The sequence below is a fragment of the Ranitomeya imitator genome, chromosome 4, assembly GCF_032444005.1.
Source record: "Ranitomeya imitator isolate aRanImi1 chromosome 4, aRanImi1.pri, whole genome shotgun sequence".
Classification (NCBI taxonomy): domain Eukaryota; kingdom Metazoa; phylum Chordata; class Amphibia; order Anura; family Dendrobatidae; genus Ranitomeya; species Ranitomeya imitator.
In genome coordinates, this window is record NC_091285.1 from 657,175,553 (window position 1) to 657,190,938 (window position 15,386).

General features: G+C 43.4%; 1 protein-coding gene across 1 annotated transcript in view; it reads right to left on the reverse strand.

Annotated features, from left to right (window-relative positions):
- Window positions 1-1,691: 1,691 nt before the first annotated feature.
- The window catches only part of DSN1 (DSN1 component of MIS12 kinetochore complex), a 69,996-nt gene continuing 56,301 nt past the window's right edge, over window positions 1,692-15,386 (reverse strand). Inside the window, exons 9-10 of the mRNA XM_069767047.1 lie at window positions 6,033-6,120; window positions 1,692-5,939 (exon numbers count right to left, since the gene is read on the reverse strand). Coding sequence (XP_069623148.1) covers window positions 5,872-5,939; window positions 6,033-6,120 — 156 coding nt within the window. The 3' untranslated portion in view covers window positions 1,692-5,871. The remainder of the gene's footprint in view (window positions 5,940-6,032; window positions 6,121-15,386) is intronic.

Consider the following 15,386-nt stretch of genomic DNA (forward strand, 5'->3'; position numbering starts at 1 on the left):
CAATGTTTAGGCACACAGGAGCTATCCAAACGCGACATGGTGTCCGCTAACGATGGAAATAATTTTTCATTCAAAAAGTCAAATGGCGCTCCTTCCCTTCCGAGCCTTACCATGTGCCCAAACAGTGGTTTACCCCCACATGTGAGGTATTGGTGTACTCAGGAGAAATTGCCCAACACATTTTAGGATCCATTTTATCCTGCTGCCCATGTGAAAATGAAAAAATTGAGGCTAAAAGAATTTTTTTGTGAAAAAAAAAGTACTTTTTCATTTTTACGGATCAATTTGTGAAGCACCTGGGGGTTCAAAGTGCTCACTATGCATCTAGATAAGTTCCTTGGGTGGGTCTAGTTTCCAAAATGGGGTCACTTGTGGGGGAGCTCCAATTTTTAGGCACACGGGGGCTTTCCAAACGTGACATGGTGTCCGCTAAAGAGTGGAGCCAATTTTTGATTCAAAAAGTCAAATGGCGCTCCTTCCCTTCCAAGCCCTGCCGTGCGCCCAAACAGTGGTTTACCCCCACATATGAGGTATCAGCGTACTCAGGACAAATTGGACAACAACTTTCGTGGTTCAGTTTCTCCTTTTACCATTGGGAAAATAAAAAAAATTGTTGCTAAAAGATAATTTTTGTGACTAAAAAGTTAAATGTTCATTTTTTCCTTCCATGTTGCTTCTGCTGCTGTGAAGCACCTGAAGGGTTAATAAACTTCTTGAATGTGGTTTTGAGTACCTTGAGGGGTGCAGTTTTTAGAATGGTGTCACTTTTGGGTATTTTCAGCCATATAGACCCCTCAAACTGACTTCAAATGTGAGGTGGTCCCTAAAAAAAATGGTTTTGTAAATTTCGTTGTACAAATGACAAATCGCTGGTCAAATTTTAACCCTTATAACTTCCTAACAAAAAAAAATTTTGTTTCCAAAATTGTGCTGATGTAAAGTAAACATGTGGGAAATGTTATTTATTAACTATTTTGTGTCACATATCTCTCTGGTTTAACAGAATAAAAATTCAAAATGTGAAAATTGCAACATTTTCAAAATTTTCGCCAAATTTCCGTTTTTATCACAAATAAACGCAGAATTTATTGACCTAAATTTACCACTAACATGAAGCCCAATATGTCACGAAAAAACAATCTCAGAACCGCTAGGATCCGTTGAAGCGTTCCTGAGTTATTACCTCATAAAGGGACACTGGTCAGAATTGCAAAAAACGGCAAGGTCTTTAAGGTCAAAATAGGCTGGGTCATGAAGGGGTTAACATGGCCAGACCATTCATCTGCTGCTGAGAAATCTGTGTTTGAATTGATATGCAAGTGAAGCTGAAGAGCGAAGGTAGATCAGAAGCCTCTGTCACTCCAGCTCTATTCCCCGCTGAGCACAAACTCCTCCCACTTAACAGACCTCTCGTTTATCTGGGAGTCACACAGCATAGGGGCTGTCAATCAAGCAGTAGGTGGCTCTGGGAAACAGAGCTGAAGTGACAGAGGCCTTAGATCCACCAATAGCTCTTCAGCCTCATTTTATATCAGCTTTAACTATTCAAACACTGATTTCTCAGTAATGGACTGCCATGTAGGTTTGGTTAAGTGAGGGCGTGGGAAATGAAATTCTGCTAACAGATTCACAAGTAAATTTACAGGAAGAATGATGTAGATTTCTTGGTTGATAAAATAAAGTAGTCTGGGTTGGTTTATTTTTTTACTATAAAAAAAAAAATGTTTCACCAATATCATACATTAGGTTATGTATTTAGACAAAATTCTTTTAAGTGTACATAAATCTTTAAAATATATATATTTTTTTCACATTTCATTGCCCTAATGATTACAAACAAAATCCGTGGGGGTCCCTTTCCTGACAATTACGGATTGCCTGAAACTTTCCTCAAATCCAAGAGGAGCGTGGTTCAGGAGACAGGGGCACACTGCTCCTACCGAATGACGCACATAGCCCGAAGTTTGGATACAATAGAAAGAATTGGTTATGAAGTCTATGCATTTTACAGAATGTACACCCTGCTCTGTGTGCCCACGTTCAGCTCGGACCTATGAGCGCTCCTGGGCCACGCTACTCACGGGGAAGAGGAAGGAGGTTTAAGCAACCAGTGGGAGTCTCAGGACCTGGACCCCAACCAATCAACTTGTAATCGTTAGGATGAGATGTGAAAATTTTCTTCAAAAGGTCTAGTTACTTTTTAACACAGATGTCGACTGGAGTAGAGCTATGATCAAGGCCTTCAACTTAGTAATGTTGTTGCACAGGCGATAAGTCCAACACCTTGTACAAGGTTAAGGAAATCCTGAAAACATGCACTGTTGGTGGCACTTGAGGATTGAAGTTGTGCACCCTTGACGTAGCAGTATGTCGACACATGGGGATAATATTTATTATTATTTATATAGCACCACTAATTCCATGGTGCTGTACATGAGAAAGGGGTTACATACAGGGTTATAGATATTTACAGTAAACAGGTTTACAGTGACAGACTGGTACAGAGGGGAGAGGACCCTGTCCTTGTGGACTTCCATTCTATGGGATAGTGGGAAAGAGACAGAAGGTAGGGGTGAGGTGGCAGCGGCTCTAGCGGCGGCAGCGGTGGCTTGGTAATTGTAGGCTTTCCTGAAGAGATAGGTTTTCAGGTATTTACACAGCATTAAGGAAAAATACGATGTCTAGAATTAAGGTAATTAATACCAAGACAGGTTATCAAATATGGGGTTACTCAGTTTGAGAAAAATGAAGGCTTAGGGACGATCCTACTACAATGTACAATTTATGAGGGAACAGTAGAGATCTGTATAATGAGCTTTTACATCTGGGCCTGTAACAGGGACAAAAGTTCATTTTCAATTGTATGGGCAGTGAGACTATTGATTATTTATTGCACAAGCAGTGAGTTTTGTTTATTTAACCATCTTCAGCTTGATCTTGGCCATGGCGTCTTGATGGATGAACAATCTGTTGGAAGATTGATCTTATGCAAGCCTAGATAGGTCCACCAGGGTTTTCTGTCATTATCTTCATAGTATCAAGCCATTGGGTTGCTGTTGTTCTTTCTGTTATAATGACCATGATTTGCCTTCTCCAGTGAATGTAAACATAAGAATGAATGACCTCGGGGAGATCAAAACATCCAACACCGCGGAGACACCATCACGTGTTTCTCAATGCAGTGATCCAGAACACTGCCCCCATCCCTTATGGGAAATATGCAAATGAATGTAGAAATGCCGCGGAGACACCATCACGTGTTTCTCAACGCAAGCAATAAATAGCCAGGTCTTTCACCGGGAAGGAACAACCACGGGAAGGGCAGCATCCAAAAAGGAAAACCACCTATGCCAAAACATGGTATCCATCCACAGACAGCTGTTTCGGGGTATTTGCCCCTCATTTGGATGCTGCCCTTCCCGTGGTTGTTCCATCCGGGTGAAAGACCTGGCTATTTATTGCTTGCATTGAGAAACACGTGATGGTGTCTCCGCGGCTTTTCTACATGCATTTCCATATTTCCCATAAGGTACGGGGGCAGTGTTCTGGATCACTGCGTTGAGAAACACGTGATGGTGTCTCCGCGGTGTTGGATGTTTTGATCTTCCCGCGATCATTCATTCTTATGTTTATAGTCCTTTTACTAGGCACTGCTCCTAATAGCCAGTTTCCTACTCCACACTGATGAGGGGCAAATACCCCGAAACAGTTGTCTGTGGAAGGATACCATGTTTTGGCATAGGTGGTTTTCCTTTTTGGATGCTGCCCTTCCTGTGGTTGTTCCTTCCCGGTGAAAGACCTGGCTATTTATTGCTTGCGTTGAGAAACACGTGATGGTGTTTCCGCGGCTTTTCTTCTCCAGTGAATGGACACATCATACAAAGAGGGAAAAGTAGGCAAGTCATAGCTTGATGATCTTCAAGTTGAGTGACATGTATGGCTAGATTTGTTGTTCGTATTGCCAGGCATGGTATTGATAACATCCATCTCCAGCACCACAGTATATATACAAAATATTATTCCATACTAGTTGGTTTTATTATGGAATTACTAGCTATTGAACCTGTTCTACGCCTGGGTGGTGAGCATTTTTATTGGTACATTCATACAGTGTCGTCAATAAAATGGCGCCGAAGATCACGGTTTGCGCATGATCCAACTCTGGTGCCATTTTCTTGAAGTAATCTACTACAGTGTCAAAATAGCAGTGTACGCGTATCGGCCATAGGGATAATGAGGATGGTCAGAGCGTGTCCACTGCTATGTTGACATTGTCGTAGAAGTCTTCCATAAAATGGTGCCAGTCATACTGCGATATCCACTGCCATTTTGTTGAAGACACGGCGTCTGAAAACTCGCATAGACAGTCTTCAATAAAATGGTGCCATAGTAACATAGTAAGGCCGAAAAAAGACATTTGTCCATCCAGTTCAGCCTATATTCCATCATAATAAATCCCCAGATCTACATCCTTCTACAAAACCTAATAATTGTATGATACAATATTGTTCTGCTCCAGGAAGACATCCAGGCCTCTCTTGAACCCCTCGACTGAGTTCGCCATCACCACCTCCTCAGGCAAGCAATTCCAGATTCTCACTGCCCTAACAGAATCCTCTTCTATGTTGGTGGAAAAACCTTCTCTCCTCCAGACGCAAAGAATGCCCCCTTGTGCCCGTCACCTTCCTTGGTATAACCAGATCCTCAGCGAGATATTTGTATTGTCCCCTTATATACTTATACATGGTTATTAGATCGCCCCTCAGTCGTCTTTTTTCTAGACTAAATAATCCTAATTTCGCTAATCTATCTGGGTATTGTAGTTCTCCCATCCCCTTTATTAATTTTGTTGCCCTCCTTTGTACTCTCTCTAGTTCCATTATATCCTTCCTGAGCACCGGTGCCCAAAACTGGACACAGTACTCCATGTGCGGTCTAACTAGGGATTTGTACAGAGGCAGTGCCGTATGTGTATGCGCGGACTACGACGCCACACTGAGCAGGCACCACTCATCCCAGCTTCGGCCAGAAGGAAGCATCCACCATTACATTTAAGATATGACACATTAGTTCTTATAGACCATCATATATTTTGACCTTCAAATACATTAAAGTGAAGTGATTGTCCATGTGGAATTAATGGCCATTGAATTAAATAGGGTTCTGGCCAATGTCCCTTAGAGAGGAAGTAGAATTTCCGGTCCTTATACATTGGGACCACTTTTGTTGGATACTTTCCTAGGACACCCAATAGTCCAATATATATGTTCCCCATTTGAATACATGGTGCCACTGCAGTCATTTTGGTTTTTTGTCACATTTTAGAATTTACCAATAAAGGTTATATTTTATTCCACATTCTAGTCCTCCCTTCCATATGGTATTGTATGAGTAGTGAAAGTATGGATTCTTCACTGTAAGAGAAGTGACACGATGGAACTCTCGGTCCACCCAAAGTTGTAATGGTTGATTAATTACGCAAGTTCAAGGAGGGCCGCAATTGCTTAATCGAAAATGTATTTCAGGTTATGAGTGCTAGGGATGGGAAGTTTATCCAGGGAACTAGACCGATTGCCATATCTGGAATAGAGAATTTTATACCCTCCTAAACTGGGGCAATCATTATCTGCCTCTTGAATTTTTTGCTTTCCTCTGGTTGAACATGTGAGGGTTATAGGACGGACTTGTGTCTTTTCTCAGCTTAAACATCATAATATATGTCTGTAGAAAGCACTTAAGACTAAGTACAAAAACAAATATCAATACATTTACATCATTTACTGCATATCTACAGTGAATCAAGACTTAAGCTATACAAGTCATCCTCTCAACAATGTCACCGCACAATGACAATAGATCTCCACTTCACGTTTATTTTTTGCAAACTTTCAAAAATGTTCGGACTGGAGAGTCTTCTATCGGATTAAAAGATTGGGATTCTGCAAATGAAAGCAGAAAAGTTTATATTTTTCCTTTTGACACGCAAACCTCAAGTATTCACTGTATAAACATCCAAATGACAGAAGACTTACTCAGCTGTGTCGATAACTGCTTTAAATTGGAGGTATTTTCATTTAAGAAGGAGTTTAACAAATTGATTGACTGTTGAAGATTATCCATCTGAAATACAGTAAAAATGTATAAAACCATGTAATGAATGTGCTACTGTAAGTTTAAACTAGATGATATTTTAATGTATAAGTTCCAGAAGCCATATTACAGCAATTGCAATCCCATCAAAATGGTACCCATATAAAACCTGAGGCCTATTGCCCCCCACACCCTATACACATTAGATAAGTGTCAAACTAACCCACCGATTTCAGAGGTATTGACCAACCATCGAATGTGCATGGTGGCCTACAGAAAGAGGATGTTAAGGAAGAGGTGGATTCGGGGACTTTTATACTGTAAATGGTCAATCCTTTGGCAGCAAACAATTAGGAGTTTGGCTGAGGCTCTCTCAGAACCCTGGAGCGTTTGGCTAAATCGAGCATTCCTGTGTATCGGGAAGCCAGGAAAGATCATTGGACCACCAGCTATATAATGTGTAAGGGGGCCTTAATTTCTCAAAAAATTAGACAGTCCTACAACACTCCTCTTCACGTTACAGGAAAAATTAAGATTATATTGGTCAATTACCAAAATGGTAACGGTCAAAAGCTTGATCAGCCCAAGCCCTTCAGTTTGACCATAAAAAATGTCCAGCACCCATCGTTATAAATCTGCCTAGTGTAAGAAAGGAGAAAGTATGCCAATATCCAACCATACAGATATCAACTTCTCATTTCCCCTTACCCTCCTCCAATGAGGCATAAGAATACAGCGCCCCCGGAAGAAGCTGGCGGCGAAACGCGCGTCGGGGTGAGGAGACGCCCGGTGAAGCTCTGCATCAGGTAATATACCTTCCATAAAGCAGTCTTACCTCCCCGGTATACTGAGGCTGGTTAAGAATATTACATTGGTGTTTATCACGACTCGGGGTGGTTTGGATATTCTGTTTGTGGCATTTGGATCCAGTTTTCTAGGGTCCTGGGTGTATGGAAATGCTGCTGATCTCCACCTACTTACTTTCTTTGGAGTATAGACTTTAGCTGGTATATTTTCAGCATTATTGATATAGGATCTTTTGTTATCCATTACTATGTATGAAATGCAGTTGGTTGCTATATGATTAATACCGAAGTCTATATTGATTTGTGGCGTCCCTTAGTATGGTTATTCTTGAATATATCAAAAGTTCTTTTATGTTGTATTTATTGACAATAAAAATATTTTAATCTTTGAATTTGTGGGATCTCTTCTTGGCCCCATTGTGATTTTTATGGGACTAATGTTGTTATAGCGTTTTTGAAGTGCCCTAAGTGATTGTTGGGACATTTGGTGATTTATAAGAATACAATGGACAGCCATAATACTCAACTGATTGATGGCAGATACAACGGACAATTATTTTTTTTTTTTTGCCAGGGGCTCATCTGTTTGTTTTTTTTACAACAACTGATAGTCAAGATTGCCCAACAAAGATTCTGCAACAATTCCCCCATAGCTGATGAAATGAAGGTGGCCCACTATGAATGGGCCGGTCACGGGTCTCCTGAACTATTTAATAGTCTTATAGGCATAAATGAGGCAGCAGAGTTCAGGTCAGGAGACACGCGGCCGGTCCTTCCATCAAGGTTTATCCTTAAACCACGAAACGCTGTGTGAAGCCGGCCTTAGCCAGGGAAAATAATTAGGCAATGATTACTTCTACAACCCCTGGCAAAAATTATGGAATCACCAGCCTTGGTGGATGTTCATTCAGTTGTTTAACCCCTTCATGACCAGGGGTATTTTCGTTTTTCGCTCCCCTCCTTCCCAGAGCCATAACTTTTTTACTTTTCCGTCAATATGGCCATGTGAGGGCTCATTTTTTGCGGGATGAGCCGTACTTTTGAACGATATCTTTGGTTTTAGCATGTCATGTACTAGAAAACAGGAAAAAAATTCCAAGTGTGGTGAAATTGCAAAAAAAGTGCAATCCAACAATGGGTTTTTGTTTTACTTTTTTGCTAGGTTTATTAAATGCTAAAACTGACATTTTGATTTTCCAGGTCATTATGAGTTCATAGACACCAAACATGTCGAGGATATTTTTTAACTAAGCAGTGAAAAAAAAAAACCAAACTATGCTATAAAAAAAATTGCGCCATATTCCGACACCCGTAGTGTCTCCAATTTTCTTGATCTTGGGTTGGATGAGGGCTTATTTTTTTGAGTGCCGAGCTGCCATTTTTAATTATACCATTTTGGAGCAGATACGTTCTTTTGATTGCCCGTTATTGCATTTTTATGCAATATCGCGGCAACCAAAAAAAACGTAATTCTGGCGTTTCAAATTTGTGTCGCTACGCCGTTTAGCGATCAGGTTAATCCTTTTTTTTATTGATTGGGCGATTCTGAACGCGGCGATACCAAATGTGTGTATGTTAGATTTTTTTTTATTGTTTTATTTTGAATGGGGCGAAAGGGGGACGATTGAAACTTTTATATTTTTTTTCATATTTTTTAAAACTTTTTTTACTTTTGCCATGCTTCAATAGTCTCCATGGGAGGCTTGAAGCTGGCACCACTCGATCGCCTCTGCTACGTAGGAGCGAAGCTCAGATCGCTCATATGTAGTAGAATTGTTGCATTGTTATGAGCGCCGACCACAGGGTGGTGCTCACAGCAATCTGGCATCAACAATCATAGAGGTCTTCAATAGACCTCTGGTTGTCATGCTGACGCATCGCTGACCCCCGATTGAATGACGAGGGTCAGAGATGTGCATATTTACGGCCGGAAGTGCTAGTTAAATAGTGCTGTCAGCGTTTGACAGCGGCATTTAACTAGTTAATAGCGGCGGGTGGATCGCGATTCCACCCGCCGCTATTGCGGGCACATGTCAGCTGTACAAAACAGCTCACCGCCGGAGCCCGCATCAAAGCAGGGGATCTGACCTCAGACGTACTGTCCCCTCTGAGGTCAGAAAGGGGTTAATTTTGTAGAAAAAAAAAAAGCAGATCACAGACATGGCACAAAACTAAAGTCATTTCAAATGGCAACTTTCTGGCTTTAAGAAACAGTAAAAGAAATCAAGAACAAAAAATGTGGTAGTCAGTAAATGGTTACTTTTTTAACCAAGCATAGGGGAAAAATTATGGAATCACTCAATTCTGAGGAAGAAATTACGGTAGTTTTGTGCCATGAATGTGATCTGCCTTTTCTCTACAAAATTAAACAACTGAATGAACATCCAAGGCTGGTGATTGCATAATTTTTTGCCAGGGGTTGTATATCTTAGTATGAACTTTAGCACATGCTCCAAAAAAAAAAAAAAAAACAACCCAAAATGGTTTGGCAAGAAAGAGGGCAAGTGGCAAATGACAAAATGCCAAAAAGTGTCCTTTAAATCAGTTTAATGTAAAAAGCAAAGTGAAGAAACCCCAAGGAACACAACAGGCGTTGAGAAATCTCATAAATGCTCCATTTTTGGCACTAAGTATTTTACCTTGCACAGCACATATTGCCAGAATTTTAAGCTGTTCTTCCTGACATATTAAATTATTTCTCCATTTCTGTGACTGACGCACCTGCTGCCAGCCTTCAGAAAAATGTCAACAATCTTAGATGTATAGAACAGATGGAAGCTAGATACAACACATAAAACCAAGCAAATACCGTATTTTCCGGCGTATAAGATGACTTTTTAACCCCTAAAAATTGTCCCAAAAGTCGGGGGTCGTCTTATACGCCGGGTACGGCGTGTGCAGGGAGCGATCCTGGATGGTTCCCAGGGTCTGGAGGAGAGGAGACTCTCCTTCAGGCCCTGGGATCCATATTCATGTAAAAAATAAAGAATAAAAATAAAAAATATACTCACCCTCGCCCGGACGGCTCTCAGCGCTGCTAGCGTCTGCCTCCGTTTTTAAGAATGCAGTGAGTGAAGGACCTTCGATGACGTTGCGGTGATAAAGGGGGGTTTGATTTATTATTTATAGCGGGTTTTTTATGTCTGGCAGCCATCACATGCTAAAAGATGCTTTTTATTGCAAAAAATAGTTTTAGCGTCCCCACATTTTCAGAGCTATAATTTTTCCATATTTTGGTCCACAGAGTCATGTGAGGTCTTGTTTTTTTGCGGGATGAGTTGCCGTTTTTATTGTTATCATTTTCAGGCACATGACATTTTTTGATCGCTTTTTATTACGATTTTTGGGAAGCAGAATTAACAAAGATCAGCAATTCAAGAATTTTTTTGTTGGTGGGGGGAGGGGGTTGCGTTTATACCATAATGCGTGTGCTAAAATTGATACGGCAGTTTTATTCTTTGGGTCAGTACGATTAAATTATTTTTTTTTAATGAGGTATCGCCGGGGGTCGGCACGGGAGGGGGAGCGGGGGCTGTGTAATTATACTTACCTGCTCCCGGCGCGGTCCCTGGACGTCCCTGCTTCTTCCAGCGCTGCAGCTTCTTCCTGTATTGAGTGGTCACGTGGGACTGCTCATTACAGAAATGAATATGCGGCTACACCTCCCATAGAGGTGGAGCCGCATATTCATTACTGTATATGAGCGGTAACGCTGCCCGCTCAATACAGGAAGAAGATGCAGCGCCGGGGAAGAAGCAGGGACACAGCGCCAGGAACAGGTAAGTATACGGGGAGGGGGAGCGCTGCGCTGCGCGATAGTCACCTGCTCCTCGGTCCGGGTGTCGCTCTGTCTTCAGCAGTGACGCTCAGGTCAGAGGGCACGGTGATGTAGTCAGTGCGCGCCCTCTGCTGAATGTCAGTGCCGAAGACGGAGCCGCACGAGGATCAGGTAAAAGTGTCGGGGTCCTGAGTGACGGAGAGGTGAGTATGTGATTTTTTTTTTTTTTTTTTTTTTATGGCAGCAAAAGCAAATGGGGCAAGTGGCTGTGCTGGGCATCTTATGGGGTCATAACACTTGTGCAGCATTATATGGGGCAAGTGACTATACGGAGCATCTTATGGGGCCATAACACTTGTGCAGCATTATATGGGGCAAGTGACTGTACGGAGCATCTTATGGGGCCATAACACTTGTGCAGCACTGTAAGGGGCAAGTGACTGTACTGAGCATCTTATGGGGCCATAACACTTGTGCAGCATTATATGGGGCAAGTGACTGTACGGAGCATCTTATGGGGCCATAACACTTGTGCAGCATTATATGGGGCAAGTGACTGTGCGGAGCATCTTATGGGGCCATAACACTTGTGCAGCATTATATGGGGCAAGTGACTATACGGAGCATCTTATGGGGCCATAACACTTGTGCAGCATTATATGGGGCAAGTGACTGTACGGAGCATCTTATGGGGCCATAACACTTGTGCAGCACTGTAAGGGGCAAGTGACTGTACGGAGCATCTTATGGGGCCATAACACTTGTGCAGCATTATATGGGGCAAGTGACTGTGCGGAGCATCTCTATGGGGCCATAACACTTGTGCAGCACTGTAAGGGGCAAGTGACTGTACGGAGCATCTTATGGGGCCATAACACTTGTGCAGCATTATATGGGGCAAGTGACTGTGCGGAGCATCTATATGGGGCCATAACACTTGTGCAGCACTATAAGGGGCAAGTGGCTGTGCTGAGCATCTTATGGGGTCATAACACTTGTGCAGCATTATATGGGGCAAGTGACTGTGCGGAGCATCTTATGGGGCCATAACACTTGTGCAGCATTATATGGGGCAAGTGACTGTGCGGAGCATCTCTATGGGGCCATAACACTTGTGCAGCACTGTAAGGGGCAAGTGACTGTACGGAGCATCTTATGGGGCCATAACACTTGTGCAGCATTATATGGGGCAAGTGACTGTGCGGAGCATCTTATGGGGCCATAACACTTGTGCAGCATTATATGGGGCAAGTGACTGTGCGGAGCATCTCTATGGGGCCATAACACTTGTGCAGCACTATAAGGGGCAAGTGACTGTACGGAGCATCTTATGGGGCCATAACACTTGTGCAGCATTATATGGGGCAAGTGACTGTGCGGAGCATCTATATGGGGCCATAACACTTGTGCAGCACTATAAGGGGCAAGTGGCTGTGCGGAGCATCTTATGGGGCCATAACACTTGTGCAGCATTATATGGGGCAAGTGACTGTACGGAGCATCTTATGGGGCCATAACACTTGTGCAGCATTATATGGGGCAAGTGACTGTGCGGAGCATCTATATGGGGCCATAACACTTGTGCAGCATTATATGGGTCAAGTGGCTGTGCGGAGCATCTCTATGGGGCCATAACACTTGTGCAGCATTATATGGGGCAAGTGACTGTACGGAGCATCTTATGGGGCCATAACATTTGTGCAGCACTATATGGGGCAAGTGACTGTGCGGAGCATCTTATGGGGCCATAACACTTCTGCAGCACTATATGGGGCAAGTGACTGTACGGAGCATCTTATGGGGCCATAACACTTGTGCAGCACTATATGGGGCAAGTGACTGTGCGGAGCATCTTATGGGGCCATAACACTTGTGCAGCACTATATGGGGCAAGTGACTGTACGGAGCATCTTATGGGGCCATAACACTTCTGCAGCACTATATGGGGCAAGTGACTCTGCGGAGCATCTTATGGGGCCATAACACTTGTGCAGCATTATATGGGGCAAGTGACTGTACTGAGCATCTTATGGGACCATAACACTTGTGCAGCACTATATGGGGCAAGTGACTGTGCGGAGCATCTTATGGGGCCATAACACTTGTACAGCACTATAAGGGGCAAGTGACTGTGCGGAGCATCTATATGGGGCCATAACACTTGTGCAGCACTATATGGGGCACGTGACTGTGCGGAGCATCTATATGGGGCCATAACACTTGTGCAGCATTATAAGGGGCAGTGACTGTGCAGAGCATCTTATGGGGTCATAACACTTGTGCAGCACTATAAGGGGCAAGTGACTGTGCGGAGCATCTATATGGGGCCATAACACTTGTGCAGCACTATAAGGGGCAAGTGACTGTGCGGAGCATCTATATGGGGCCATAACACTTGTGCAGCATTATAAGGGGCAGTGACTGTGCAGAGCATCTTATGGGGCCATAACACTTGTGCAGCACTATAAGGGGCAAGTGACTGTGCGGAGCATCTATATGGGGCCATAACACTTGTGCAGCACTATAAGGGGCAAGTGACTGTGCGGAGCATCTATATGGGGCCATAACACTTGTGCAGCATTATAAGGGGCAGTGACTGTGCAGAGCATCTTATGGGGTCATAACACTTGTGCAGCACTATAAGGGGCAAGTGGCTGTGCAGAGCATCTTATGGGACCATAACATTTGTGCAGCACTATATGGGGAAAATATCTCTATGGAGCATCTTATGAGGCCCTTATTACCCTTTATGCAGGATTATATGGGGCATATTTTAATATGGAGCATCTAATGGGGCCCATCAAACTTTATGGAGCATTATATGGGGCTCCTGATTCAATATGGATATTCAAAAACACTTAACCTACTGATGTCTCAATTTCACTGTTATTGGTATCTATTTTTACTTTTGACATTTACCTGTAGCTGCTGCATTTTCCACCCTAGGCTTATACTCGAGTCATTAAGTTTTCCCAGTTTTTTGTGGCAAAATTAGGGGGGTCGGCTTATACGCGGGTCGGCTTATGCTCGATTATATACGGTTTGGGCACCCCTATTAATCTTAAGCTTAATGTTTTATAAAAATTGTTTTTTGTTTTGTATATATAGAGCTAGAAGAATAGAAGAAAGGCTGTCAATTCAGCAGCGACGTAGAATAATATCACAGCAGGAGCCAACAGTGTAGAATAGATAGAATAGATAAGTACCGTATATACTCGAGTATAAGCCGAGATTTTCAGCCCAAATTTTTGGGCTGAAAGTGCCCCTCTCGGCTTATACTCGAGTCAGGGTGGGTGGCAGGGTCGGTGGGTGAGGGCGCTGAGGCATACTTACCTGCTTCCAGCGATCCTGGTGCTCCCCCTGCCGTCCCACGGTCTTCTGTGCTGCAGCTCTTCCCCTCTTCAGCGGTCACGTGGGACCGCTCATTAGAGAAATGAATAGGCGGCTCCACCTCCCATAGGGGTGGAGCCGCCTATTCATTTCTCTAATCAGCGGTAACGGTGACCGCTGATAGAGGAAGAAGCTGCGGCGCCGAAGACAGCTGTCCGGGAGAAGGAGCCGGACGCCGGTAAGTATGTCATATTTACCTGTCCCCGTTCCACACGCCGGGCGCCGCTCCATCTTCCCGGCGTCGCTCCGCTCTGACTGTTCAGGTCAGAGGGCGCGATGACGCATATAGTGTGCGCGGCGCCCTCTGCCTGGTCAGTCAGTGCGCAGAGACGCCGGGACCGGACGCTGGGAGCTGCAAGCAAGAGAGGAGAGTATGGCATTTTTTTTTTATTGCAGCGGCACAGATTTATGTGGAGCATCTATGGGGAAATATGAACGGTGCAGAGCACTATATGGCAGAGCTATGGGGCAGTATGAACGGTGCAGAGCACTATATGGCACAGCTATGGGGCAGTATGAACGGTGCAGAGCACTATATGGCACAGCTATGGGGAAATAATGATCTATTTTTATTTTTGAAATTCACCAGTAAATGCTGCATTTCCACCCTAGGCTTATACTCGAGTCAATAAGTTTTTCCAGTATTTTTGTGGCAAAATTAGGGGGGGGTCGGCTTATACTCGGGTCGGCTTATACTCGAGTATATACGGTACATAGATGTCAGTGACTTACACTGTGTGCTGAATTATTAGGCAAGTTGTATTTTGATCACATGATACTTCTTAACATGTTGTCCTACTCCAAGCTGTTCAGGCTTGAGAGCCAACTACCAATTAAGTAAAGCAGGTGATGTGCATCTCTGTAATGAGGAGTCGTGTTGTCTAATGACATCAAAACAATATATAGGGTGTGCTTAATTATTAGGCAACTTCCTTTCCTTTGGAAAAAATGGGTCAGATGAGAGATTTGACGGGCTCTGAAAAGTCCAAAATTGTGAGATGTCTTGCAGAGGGATGCAGCAGTCTTGAAATTGCCAAACTTCTGAGCGTGATCACCGAACAATCAAGTGTTTCATGGCAAATAGCCAACAGGGTCGCAAGAAGCGTGTTGGGCAAAAAGGTGCAAAATAACTGCCCATGAATTGAGGAAAATCAAGCGTGAAGCTGCCAAGATGCCATTTGCCACCAGTTTTGCCATATTTCAGAGCTGCAACGTTACTGGAGTAACAAAAAGCACAAGGTGTGCGATACTCAGGGACGTGGCCAAGGTAAGGAAGGCTGAAAAACGACCAACTTTGAACAAGAAACATAAGATAAAACGTT